At 37.8% G+C, this 13,938-nt stretch overlaps 1 protein-coding gene across 1 annotated transcript in view; it reads right to left on the reverse strand.

Annotated features, from left to right (window-relative positions):
* Nucleotides 1–301: 301 nt before the first annotated feature.
* Nucleotides 302–13,938, reverse strand: part of NAA30 (N(alpha)-acetyltransferase 30, NatC catalytic subunit) — a 22,356-nt gene continuing 8,719 nt past the window's right edge. The window contains exons 3-5 of the mRNA XM_009331333.1: nucleotides 13,022–13,145; nucleotides 10,912–10,967; nucleotides 302–3,671 (exon numbers count right to left, since the gene is read on the reverse strand). Coding sequence (XP_009329608.1) covers nucleotides 3,534–3,671; nucleotides 10,912–10,967; nucleotides 13,022–13,145 — 318 coding nt within the window. The 3' untranslated portion in view covers nucleotides 302–3,533. The remainder of the gene's footprint in view (nucleotides 3,672–10,911; nucleotides 10,968–13,021; nucleotides 13,146–13,938) is intronic.

Genomic DNA, 13,938 nt, shown 5'->3' on the forward strand with positions numbered 1-13,938 from the left:
TCCCCCGTATGCTACGGAGAGAGACTGTTCTCAGCTTTGCAAGGGCTGCAAGCGGTTCTCAACTCTTGCTTATTACAACCCAAATAATAAAGCAGCCCCCACCCTCATCGCCCAGGAGAGTCCAGAATGACTACATTAATCGTAACTTAATAGACATGAAAAAAGGATCCATTTTAGTTCAGCTATGACACTGATGTTCATATAAACGTTAGTCAAGATGCTTCCAACAAAGGCATGGAAATGAAAATCAAGTAGCGATAAACAATTCTCTTGTAAAAAATTTCCCACCATTTCCCTCTCAAGAATAAGCATGTATTCATATTTTGTAGACAAAGCAAAACAATCATTTGAACATTTCCATTCAAAAGGAAATAGATAAACAACTTAACCATTTATTTGACTGCATTGTATTTAGACAGCTTGTACATTTCATAACCCCACTGTTTTTGTTCTCATCAAAAAGGATAAAGGGACAGAAGAATATAATCCACTCAAATCAGCAGTCCAGTATTTTGAGATACACTTGATATTTTCATAGATGCCCACCTGATACCTGAACTCCAATATAGGTTGTAATGTTTATACAAGACCTGAATTTTTTTTAACATAGCACTCAGTTTTAGCAATGTCTTGCAGTGCCCTGAAAAATAGTTTCTGACGTACTATGCAACGCCAATTAGATTATGCCTACTTTTCTTGAAGGTGATGAACCTGATCATTTCTTAAAAAACAATATAATGCAAACATCCATTCCAACATGTCAGCCAACAGCAACATTTGGGCAAATTTAAACATAAAAAGCCATCAACTCCTTAGTTAGATTTGTCAATGCAAAAGGTGAGGGGGAGAGGACTGTGTTTTAGCAACAGACATGAGAAATAAGCAACTTTTCATCGCTAGATTTCTTTTGAAAACCTATTTCCATCTCTTTGCAAATTCGGAACTTCCCGCTTGATATCCAAATCCCAAGCAACACAGAGAACAAATCTGTTTCTTTTAATACGAACCAACACATACAGCTTCAGCATCTTCTGTAGTGAACTGTGTGTTACACAGCAGCAATATCAGAACCTTTCAGGCAATGTGCTCTTTTAAAAAAGAAACGTGCACCTATTTTGCGCAGTATTTTCAAAACGTGCATGGCGACAAGTACTTCTTACAATAAACAAACAGAATTGTATTTGAAGTTTGCTCAGAAGCGATGTTTTTGGCAGTGCCTTCATGAAAAGTGATTTCGGCTAACTTCTAAGTCGGCTTTTGAATCTGAAGACACCCACGGCTTAAATATTAACCAATAGAAAACTTGCCTGTCTGGCTTTTCAGTTTTTAAACATCAGCAGACACACAAGATAGCCTAGTTTGCAATTTGCGATGCAAGTCCAACAGCTGTTACCAAGGTATGAAACCTCCCTGGTCTGTCTCCTTAGTTCAAGCAAGCTGGAGCAGTCACTACGTCCTGGACCACCGGATCACGGTTGCGAGAAGTCTGCTTCGACTGATTTAACATCCCCAACATTTGAGTCTTAACTATGAACGAAACCTCCTGCAAAGCCACCCAGAAAAACTGGCAAACCTGAGGGATCGGGGTAACGTGAACAAAAGGTTTTGTCATGTCAGAAGGCAGTAGTGGCAACATCCAGGCTTTACGCTGAACTCCAACGTGTTCTGTGAATAACAGGCGCCAGTTTATAACGCTTTGTCTTGGGCACCATTTTAATTATGAGTTTTCTTTACTGAGGGGAACAAACCCCCTCAAAAGCACAAATGGTGGCTACGAGCAGAAAACTCAGAAGGGCCAATTTCCATTAAAAATCTTTATTTTCAAATACAACTCATAATTTGTACATGGTAAGAAATGTCCATCACCATGTGTGATTGGTCTGTGCAAAATCAGGCTTTCCTTTAAATCCAGTTTTCCTGCACAGGGCTCTTTTCCAAATGTTACTGGAGGTAGGGGTTTTGTTGGTTTTGTTTTTAAGTGTACAGTAATTAGCAAAAAAACCCCATGACTCAAACCAAACCCCAAAAAAAAAAAAGTGTAGTAAGGCAAATCTGAAGAGTACGCTCACCTACAGAAGAGCGGATTCACTGAGAGTTCATCCTTTCCACAGATTACATAGGTGCTTCCACAAGTCAACTAATACCTTTTTTTGTTTTTCCAAAGTGAAAAAAACCCCAACTGATTCATAGAACTGGGCTATATAATCACACTGAACAAGAAAGCCTAGACACCGTAATTACTGAAAAAATTGATGGGTATTGGTAAAACCTATGTAAGCCCAATTAAAGAAAGGGGGGGGGAGGGAGGAGAAAAACAGAGCAAGAACAAATGCGAGAGAGAGAGAAAGAAAGAGAGAAGTCCTTCCCCGCTGCTTTGATTTTACAGGGAAAAAAATCCCCCAATAATTTAGCTCCTGTAAATTTAGAGAAAATGAGAGCAGCTAAAAATGCATACATCTTGAAATTTATTTCCAAGACCAAGAACCAAAGATTGAAGCATTTTAGAACACTGAAGCAAAGCAATCTGAATCTGAAAAAAAATTGTTCCAACTATCTTAAAATAGCTGTTTTTCAGAGCTTCTAGCAATAATTTTGATTAAATAAAATCATACCAATTTACATTAATTTTCTATATCTTCTTTTAAAAGTCCCTCACTCTTTTAATGAAAAAAGTGCATCCAAAACCAGCAGAGATTTACTGGTGACATCAGGTTCTCTTTTAGCAGCTACTCAAGGTTTTCAAAATAGCTTACACTTCTTGCTATAAGAAAAGAAGGGCCTTCCAAACCCTCGTTTGGGAGAAGTATCCAAATTATAAAAATCTGAAATAATTTATTATCAAATCCAGAATTTAAATAAAAGCAGAAATTTTCTTGCAAAGACAATTGAAGAAAGTAAAAGAATAAAAGCATGCACTCCAAACTTAGAGGTGAAGACAAATATACTTATCTATACAGGCACTGGCAGACGCAATTTAATTGTTACTGTTACTCATTGTAACACACACCCCACCCTACAATACATTTTTTCATTCACTAATCACTGAGGTACCAATATTTAAGAATGGAAAATTCAATATTGAAAAATAAAACCTAAAATTGAAGCCTTTTTCCAGAAAACTATGGCAATTTTTGTATGAAATGTTAGTATACTTATAGAATTTTACAATCTACATTGGCTTTTTTCTGGAACCAAAAGTCGCGTTCCACATACAGGTTCTTTGATAAAATGTTCACTGTGTATGTAATACAGTCAGTAGACTTGCAAATGAATGAACATATCTTGGCTATCAACTGGCACATCTTGCTGGTACCAAAAGAACTCGAAGTTTGAAACAATCGGTTTTAATTCTGAACAAATGCGCCATGCCAAAGTGCAACAAATATGTGCGACACTCAATGAGACACTGACAGATTAAGAGCTGCATGGAAATTACTAAGTCCACCTGCAAAGCAATTTTGTACAAATTGCATTGCATGCAAAGGACAACTCTGCGCTGTTGGGACGTCAGTTGCTTGATGTGATGGTTTCTTTTAACGCAGCCATAGTTTAAGACGCAGTGCATCAACTCCATTTAAATAGTATCTGAACAGCCTCTTGTCTCGCACAAACCCAAGGTTTTCATAAAGTTTCAAAGCAGACTTATTTGTGATTTCTGTTTCCAATACAACCTTTAAGGGGAAAAAAAAAAAAAGAAAAAAGCATATCATATTAGAAAGCAGTTGCAGTTACATGACTACTGAACCAATTTCAAAGTTTTTATTTAAAGGCACACTTATTAGCAATGACTGGAATTAATTATTTCTTGTCCTGACTTATTCAAGCAACCCCTCTCCATTCCCACATAAAAAAAAAAAAAGCAGTCAATCAACAATTGTAATTGTAAACAACTTCCATTCATATCAAGATTTTAGTTCTTTGCTGTAAATGGTAGTTCAACTCATTACCTAATAGCTGGGGTAAAAACCAAACAAACAAAAACCAAACAACCCCCCCCTCCCAACATCCCCCCCCCCAACCTACCAAACAGATTAGGGTTGAAAACATACTCTGAATTTTGAATGAGCAACTGAAGTTTTGCGTGTCACGAGAACTTGGCACATCAGGTTTTGTTTAGTCATTTAATATCTTTGACCTCTAATTCGATAGATTTAGACCTAGATACAAGCTTCAGCATTCTACGACTAGCTGTCAGACCCAATGTTTGCAACGAATATTTGTGCTCCATGAAAGTATCCCAAACTCAAATCAGAGTGCACGCCAGGAAAAAAGAGCAATTTTTTCCATCTTTTTCCCTCTCTGTTGATAAGATCCCAGCTGCAGGAAGACCTGTCATAAATACCTCAGACCAAACCCAAGTGTAAGAGTAGTCCAAATTAAGCAAAGACTCAAAATTACCCTAGAAGTCTCAAGTACAGGCAAAAAACCTACACTGGCGTTAACAAGAAGTTAAATACAAAACTGCTGAAGTATGTCTCTCTGAATTGTTTTCCCCTCTTTTCCCCAAATGCACTGAGCAGAGCTCTGGCATCCCGTGCACCCACTCCAAATGATAAAAACTTGTTTTGCCTCTTCACTGTTGTCCAACTCAATTATTTAAGGATTCTGCTATTAAGGACAGACCATAGTTGTGCAAGAACACAGGCTGAACTAATAAGCTGACTAGACTACATACAGTCCCATGACAATGTCCATTCACATATTAAACAAGAGCTGATGGACGCTGTAGAAAGACCATATAATGAAAATACAGCCTAAGCAATTTCTGCAGCAAACCAGTGATCACTGCTGGTGTTGAGTCCAGTAATGGCTATTTCTAAACCAGCATTTGATACCCTCTCTGTGTAGCTAGAACTATATACCTTAAACTCCCTTAGTCCAAAAGAAGTCATCTACTGCACCCCAAAACCCAGGACTCCCTTCTCCTCCGATAAAAAGCGGGAAAACTGGTTAATATCCCCCCACCCCCTTAAAACCAGGAACAAAAATATTAGTCTGTATTTGTAGAGCAGTTTAAGTCAATCCACGTTACGGACTCTGCGGCCCCGCTGCCTTCAGGCTTGCATTTCCATTCTCCCTCACCTCTTCTGCCAGCTCACTAGGCTTGTCGCTGAGCTACTTCAAAAAGCAACCTGGTAGAAAACCTTTCCTTTTTCTCTCCATCAGGATTGTTTTCTGCAGTCTGAGGAGCGGCTAAGCCAATGTAAAAGAGGGAGGCAGACAGCAGTTAGACTGGTCACCTTCAATAAGATTTAAAAATCCATTTAACGTATATATTTGACCATTACTCAAGTTTCAAGCCACTCTAACTACATTCCAATGGATAATTCCCCCTGCGCTTCTCAGTGTAGGAATGTTGAAAGAATAGCAAACCTGGGGCTAACAAGCCAGTGAACAACATAAGACTTAGAAGAAGTTCGTTTTCCAAAAAGGAACTGAGAGTCACACATTAAAATATTAATAGCCAGAGTTCTTAAATTACAGCAGGACAGTCTGTTGTACCTGCACGCTTCAGACAACCTAATTCAATTCTTAGTCTTATGGCAAGAATTAGAGATTGAATTTCTCTAGCTGGCACCACACAGAATACTACTATCAAGTCTTGTGACTTGATCGAGTACTCTTAACATCCTTAATCCATTAAAATGGATAACTATTAATTTATAACAAATTATGGAAGCGCAATAGTTTTCCTGAAGAGTGTTATTTTCTACACAATTATGCACATCGTACAACTTCTTAATTCAAATTAAAACAAAGCGTTATGCCAGAGAGGTAATCTGACCCACGTAAATCCACAGCGCAGGAAACTATTATTTGAACGCTAGCTACAAATGGCATTCACTCTCATAGAAGTTTAGTAACCTGGCAGAGTGATATAACAAGTCTGTATTCAACTGCAAGCTTGCACATCTTGCAATGCTAAAAGACTTCCAACACTGCAGATCATTGAATTTGAGGGAGTGGTTAAATGTTGAAATTCAGGTTTGTTGGAATCCCATTACCGTAGTGAATGCTCATCTTGAAAGCAAACGCAAGAGATTTGCTCTGGTATTTCTAAGGAAGACTCGGCACAATGAAAAATAATTCCCTGATCTCAACATATTGTGTTGATCTCAAAGGGCTAAAGACACGTTTCTATTATCTAAAAAGGAAACACAGTCATATTTTATCCAAATTCCATTAGCTTTGTTTTGTGAAGGATTCATCTCTTCCTATGTGAGATTTTCAATCAAGCTCCAAGCCTTCAATCGTTACATTTCTTTCTGGTCTCATAGGGTCTATTTTGTTGTACGCATATGCCTGTTAAATCCTCTCATAACACAATCACATCCTCCCCTGGAGACCAGCAAAGGTCTGATTGGATTTAACAGCATTTTCTCCACAAGTTGCAACTTTCTGAAGGCTGTTACTTTCTCTTACATCTTAAATTTATAAACCTAACATTTTATCTCAACTGTCTAATTTTAACTGGGTTTAGAAGCAAGAAATCTAAGTGAGAGTGGAGTGCAATGCTTCGTTACTACGTTTTCATACCTAGAATTTATTCCTAAACTGAAGAAAAATGGCGAGCTCAAGCTTTCTTGCTTCTTCAGTTCAAACTCCGAATGAACTCAAGTTTAGAAACCAAGTCAGAGAATGAATACAGCCAAACCAAATAAGCAAATGAAGAAAGTACTCTCTCAGCACTCACAGAAGAGGTTGCCATTCTTACTTGGAAGTCTGGCATGTCATCCGACTCAAGTTATGGGTGCTCGTCCAGTGTCCTTCATCGGTTTAACCGCCTTAACTTTTAAAGAAAGGTAGTACCCAAAATATAACGCTTAATACCTGAGATGATTTGTAGATCAAGAAAAAGCTAAGATGTCAATAGTTTGGTAATTTCAAATAGGATTATATAAAAATATACATTTAATTTTTGCAGGTGTGGTACTGAATTAAAATGACACACCTACTGGTGTGGTCAAAAAACCCCCACTTTAAATCGCCCTTAAGCTTCAATGGAAATTCTCATGAGAAGTTGCAACTCCTTTTCACATGCTACATTTTGCTTTAAAAAGCTCTTAAAAGTCCCACTTAGTAGAGCCTTATTTTGATTAGTTACCAGTTTCATGGTACATTATTTCAGTAATACGAAGTGAATGAATCGTAGGCAGATTACTTACAGTCATTTGTTACAGATGGAAAACCTACATATGAATGAACAACGACTCCTTTCTAATTGTGATTAAGGGATGTAACAGTTCCACATGAAGGTCTTAAGCAGTACAATTTTTGAAAATTGCTTGTCAGTAAAAACTAAGCAAATGTACAAAAAGCAGCCAGATGCCCAACTTGCTGAAGCTAGCACATACTTTCCTTTTTACACTGGAAGAATAATATCTTCAAAACTTTGGAGATGGGAGAAAAACTATTCACCTGATTTATTTCCACAGTTCACATTTTCTGTGCAACCAGCCCATAAAGTTATTCTAAATCTTTGTGACCTGTTGGAAACTCAGCCCATTATAACCTTGAAAACCTTCAGTTCACTACCCCAAATATGAGATTTCATTAACATCAAATGCCCAAGAAAGTCACGAAGGTAAAAAAAAACCCCAACAAAATCAAAAGTTCCCTCAAGTTTTGTAATGTTATATCCAGACACTCCAGCTCAAAGCATGCTGTTGAGTACTTCCTTCAGGCTTGAAGGTTATTTCTAGTTCAACCACCCACCCCCAACATCAGATCGCTTCCCTTGTTTCTATTCTAATACAGGCCACGGCCAGCTTCATGGCCATCTCCTCCCCTCCACGCAGATTCCACCCCAGCCAATTCACTTCTTCACTTAGCCCACAGCTTCCTCAAGCCGGGAAGCAACCCCTGGCTGGAAGGATATTGCCTCTCAGCTTTGAAGCATGGCATATAGCATAAACTACCTCTTAGGCAGCTGACTGACCACAGAAGCTTGTACTGCAAATCACTTGTTGCATAGGCCTGGCTTAGTTTATTCCCACTAAATTAGCTTACGGGGGGTGGGGGAGGGAAGTCCTTAATCACTAAAATACTGCAGCATACTTTGAAATGCCAGCACACCAGTAGTGGTTTCTCAAGATTTTCATCTATGGTGTTGTATAAATCCTTTATTTTTCAGGAATCAGTGTTGATACCTCAAAAAGTCCAATCTACGCTACTTTGAAAAGTAACACACTGAACGAAGCATTTATCGGATTATATGCCACAACTTACTAAAATTAAGTACATTTACTGCATCTATTCCATAATTAGATTGAAGGGAAGAGTTTCCAAGCAGCCTTTGGAAATTTTTCATGACACCCACAGCTGCATATTCATGTTTTTAATCCTATTCCAAGCAAGTTTCAGAAAATAGCATTTTTTTTTAATTGCAGTTCATCTTATATCAAGTAGCAGCATCTTTTTATTTTCATCATGCTTCTGAGTTTATTAAGGGATGTAGAAAAACATCTTGAAAGCAGCAGAGATGATTAAACTATTTACACACCTCACAAAGACAAATTACTGTGATGCACTACTTCATGTTTGATCAGCTCTAGGCATCAATCAGACAGCCAGAAACCACTCTCCCAACAACTGTTGTAAAAACTGGTGAGGGTCCCTGTCTTGGCTCTGTCGGACAGGGCTTTTAATGGGTGGAGAGTTGGACTTTTCAAGTTCTGGTCATGACTGAAAACTCGGCACTCCACCATGCGGTACAAGTAACCAACATTATTATTTTGTACCACGTATATCTGGAAGAAACCTACACTTGGTGGCAAAGAAAAGAAGAAAACATTAGCTATTTGGCCAATGTACAGATAACCTGTACATGCAAAGGAACAACATAAATATATCAAATCAGTGTGGGTATGCCTCCGTTGACCGGTGTAGAAAGTCAGAAACATACTCTGCTTGCGCTCCACGTTGCCCGGGCATAATAAGCTCCTGTTTCAAAATTCTGTGCCAGCACAAGACTCAGCTGATGCAAAAGCCCCCAAGAAGCAGGGCATAATGAATTCAGAACCATCATCCCACAAACACGGTTACACAGTTTCCAAACTGGAACTGAAACATGCCTGCACCTGTCCAGCACACACTTCAAGGAGCTTGAACTGTGGTGTGTTCGATTAAAGAGGGATAGCAATGATCTCTGAAAAATGCCCTCTGCGCTTAGTACGAAGCATTTATACAGCACCATAGATGAAAATCTGTGAGTAAGACTTAATGAGGTCTCACTGCAGACTAGCCTGCAATCCTTATCACATTTATTTCATTTTTACAAAGATTAAAAAAACAGTAAGAAGGACTCTTGGACTAATATTGCAGCGGTAGAAAAAGAGGAAGACGCAGGAGAGATCATTATGCATATACCTGTTAGATCGTCCAATTTAGAAATGAAGTTACATGAGAAGTAGTACATACACTCATAAATCTTACGGTAAGTACTGCAACTCTGGTAGCTCGAGTAGAAATAGCCAGTTCTACTACTGACTCTCTAACAACAGTAGGCAATTCACTTCACTTCTCTGCATCTCAATTCTCCAACTGCGATGTGAACAGTGTGATACCATTCCTCAATTATTGTTTAATTTTTTTTTAATCTTGAATACTCCAGCAACAGCAAATTAGTTCAAGACCATAGTGGAAAGCAATGGAAAAAACAAATGAAAAAAACCCTTTTCTTAATTAGTTCAATGTAGCAAGCAGTAAAACAGATTAGAGCAAAGCATGTTACAGACGATGATAGAAGCAACAAGCCAAAACACAGAACTTAAAGAATTACAGAACTATCAGATTGCATTACACTGCCTGAGTACGACGTAACTTATAAAGAGGGAAAGAAAGAAAAAAAAAAAAAAAGACGCCAGTAAGCAGAGGCATGAAGGAATCTGAAGGGAAAAATAAATATCTCAAACAATGACTGAAGTCAGAACATATGCAAGGATGCTGCAAGAGGCGTAACACAACAAGTGGAAAAATAAGCAGAGCATGTGCCAGAAGTCCTGCGACACAAATTGTAGCTTTGCATAAGAAACTTCACCACACCGCAGTAGGACAATTGAGGGAGCAGTTGAAACGAGATAAGAGAGATCAAAGGATCGTTAACTATGACACACTGAAATGACACAGCGCTCACGTATCAGGAACAAGCTAACAACTGCTTTGTACCAAGCAGATGAAAATTAAAGGGACAAATAACCAGATTAAGGAGAATGGATGTAGGGAGAGTTCCTCACAAGTTAAACATGTCACATGAACACAGTTAGTTGCTTTTATATATATATATATATATATATAAAAGTAGGGACTGTAATCTGGTAAAAGGAAAGACTGATAACATATAGGCCAGAGAAAGTTTGACAGTGATTCAGCCACTTTCTTTCCAAGTTTTCGCTGACATGCTAAATGACGAGAGTTCTGTTAGTGCTACGTAACATAGCTATGCACTGTCAAAATAGCCTGACGACTTGTGATGACGATTCGATGACGAATATCTGATGAAACCATACTCTGCAATACTACACCATGTACTGTTCCAGTATCTCTGTGTATTCTGAAAGTACGGAAGTCTTACACACAACATGCAAGTTACACTGGGCAGTAGCACCTTCAACTAGAGTCTTTGGAGGAAAATGTGCCTGTGACCGAAGGCTGAGGCGGCTTTGCAAAGTAAAACAAAACCTGAAACACTGAATTTGAGCCCTTATGACAAATTTAGAAAATCCTTCTCCTATTTGTGCCATACGTTTTTCTGAGGTTATTTTTCCTTTTTATAATAAAAGGAATAGCTTCTTACCAACCCACTCCCCACCTAAAAAAAGTCCTGTAGAAGAAAAACCTGTGAAATGAATCCACATACAGGAGAATGCAAACCATTTACATTATGAAAGTTTTTGATTATAAAAATCTTACCTCATCACAATCTCCTTCAACCATAGCATAAATAGCTTTCTTAACCAAGTTTGTACCTGAAATATAGATTTCAGTGTCAGAGTTGCAATGCAAAAGATGCTAGTTTATATACGACTAACATGTGTCCTACCTACGTGACATGACACCTGGGGAAAGCAGGGAGGAAAGAAAGAAAGAAACAAGATGTTGCAGTCAAGTTGCAGTCTCAAGTTTGAACATTAAAATAATCTGTAAAGTTATCCAGAGACTCAGCTTGAGTGCAAGATTCTTCTAACGCAAGGATATTAGAAACAGGCTTCTATGTTTAACACAGTGTTATATATAGCCTTCCAAGATGTGATTCATTCCTTTTTGTTGCATTTAAAGTCAAAATCTGCTGGCACGTACTTGAAGGACAGTCATCTTCCAAGGGAATTTCCTCTTACTAAAACAAATACTTCTATTAGTAACAGAACTTATGAAACCACTTTTCTTGTGGCTCACTCCCATTTGGATTTGCTAGTATCTAATAATATGGTTTGAAGCCCATCCCTTCCCCTCAGTCAAGCATTAATTTAATTCTTTATCATTATTTTTCATCTATTTCACAACAGTTCTACAAATGTAATATCCCTACCTGTCTGTAGAATTGGGGTGAAATTGAAAGTTGTTTTCAAAGTTATTAGTGGAAAAAACTGCTGTTCAATGAAATTGCATAAATCTCACTTCCATAAGAAGGCTAAGGAAAAGGAAAAAAAACCCCAAGGAATCTAGAGAATGTTTTAAAGTATTCTCAAAACTTTAATCAATTAAGATTTTCATTGAACGTACGACAAAACTGTACTACATTTCAAACAAATCTTCAGATTAACAGCATACTTTGAGAAACAGCAAGGTGGCAAGTGTAGGAAAAAGTCTACACGCATAATGCTAAAGCAAGCAAGGCTTTAAATATAAATTCTATTTATATAATTCTAAAATAACGAACTGACTAAAGCGAAGGAAAAGTTTTGCAGAGATCTTCATAACAACAGCATTAGTTCTTATGTACTTATGAATCCAAGCACCTGCAATTAAATTACGGCAGGCTCCTTCATGACTCAGCTAAAAGGAAAGGAGAGACAGTGATTTCTCAGTAACCTCTTCCCTCTGCTCCACTACAGAAACCAACAATGGCTTCAGAATTGCACTGAAGGAAAAAAAAAAAAATCCACACATGCTTGAATAGGCATGATAATATGTAGTGCTTCAAGTTTTTTGGAGGTTTTTGGTTGTGTTTTTTTTTTTTTAAGAGAACAAACACAATGGTACCATTCTGCAACGTATCACCGTATTTTTCCATTGCAAGTAATTTTCTGTATTTAATCACAAAAGTATGAGCTGTTCAGTGTGAATGAGTGGTGAAGCACATTTCTAGCCTTTAAAGCTGATGTCTACGTTTTAAGTTAAAAATGTTACAAAATGTAATTTCACAACAACCAACACCAAAAAAAAAAATTCCATAAGAACAGATCTTTAATTAAGCCAACCAGGATAACTGGTGTTAGAATTGAAAATCCCTTCATCAGGGCAAAACTGATCAACAGGGGAGGGCAAACTCCCTGCCAAGAGTGATTTCTTTTATCATGTAACTTCCCAGCAAAACAGATCTCCAATTCAGTCATTCAAGTGGCAATACACAACTATTTTTCTTCACTTGTATTAATACAACGATGAGCTATATACATTCTCCCCAACGGGCACTATATGCATAATTGATAGGGGAAAGCCAGGGGATAAGTGCCCTGAAAAAAGATTGAACGTAGCATAAAAATACAGCGATAAGGGCACATCTAAAAATGCAAAGCAATTCCCACTGTTGTTACTTGTCAGCGGTAACAGGCAGAGGTAAGGGGCTGCTGACTGCCCTTCTTTTTAGCTTTATCATACCCCAGATGTAAATCTCACAGGGCGTTTCAGGTTATTTTAACAGAATAAAAAAGCCACTGGGGAGCTTGCGTGGTCGAGTAAGGTAAGGATGACAGACAAACCACCACATCTAGAAGTTCAGTTCTGCTTAAATCTTTATGACAGCTACAGTTATCCCAACTACAGGATTTAAGTAAGAAATAACAAAAAAGGCTATTCTTACCAATTCCTTTTCTTCTGTATTTGGAATCCACTGCTAACATGGCTATATAACCTCTGCGGAACATCTTTTTGTGCATATCCAGCTTGCAGACGATGGCACCTACACACTCCTCACCTACCATGGCCTTAAAGACAAACATACACGTATGCATTCTCAGTTTGTGATCTACAGTGCTGCCAAAAGTAGTAAACCAGTTCATTTTAAGTGAAACAGCCACACAAAATTCATTTGCGTAAAGCTATAAAAAAAATAACTAAATAAATTTTAAAAACGTCTCCAAAAGTATGAATAGGATTAAAGGACTCTTATTTCTTTATTACATTCAAATAAAGTTACAGTCAATTAACAACCAATGAATTGTCCTGGAGAGAACCACAGTATCATTCCATGAAGACTACAGGCAAGAACACGTGTGATAGAAAAGGGGGAAGAAAAAAAAAAGAAGAAAAAGACCAGGTTAAGGCATAAATCACCCTTTCACACGGGCTGCCGCAGAGGGGAAAAAAGTCCATTCCTGTTTTACAGTGATCTGAATTTTCACGTACAAGGGCTGTGGTAGATAACATGCTTAATTTTTGTCTGGTTTTAATGTCAAGGCCACAATGGATCAGAGAAAAATGTTGCTGGGTTTCATCTTTAGAAACTGTCATTTTCAGTCATATGACACCCAAAGAACAAACAAAAAAGCACACAGTTAATTTCACACATTTTAACTGTTCAGAGATTTCATTTGTTAAGAGCTATGCACTGACAGTTAATCCCAAGGGTATTGTCACAAAAAGCCTGGTCAAGGAGATGCAGTTATTCTGAAATATTAAGAAAAAAAAACCCAAAAGAAAAGAACCCAACTCCTCCCCAAATAGTTATCAAACCACTTGCACAACCACTGTGTTCACCAAAATGTTACCATGAAATCT

The sequence above is a fragment of the Pygoscelis adeliae genome, unplaced genomic scaffold (genome assembly GCF_000699105.1).
Source record: "Pygoscelis adeliae isolate BGI_AS28 unplaced genomic scaffold, ASM69910v1 Scaffold199, whole genome shotgun sequence".
Taxonomy (NCBI): Eukaryota; Metazoa; Chordata; class Aves; order Sphenisciformes; family Spheniscidae; genus Pygoscelis; species Pygoscelis adeliae.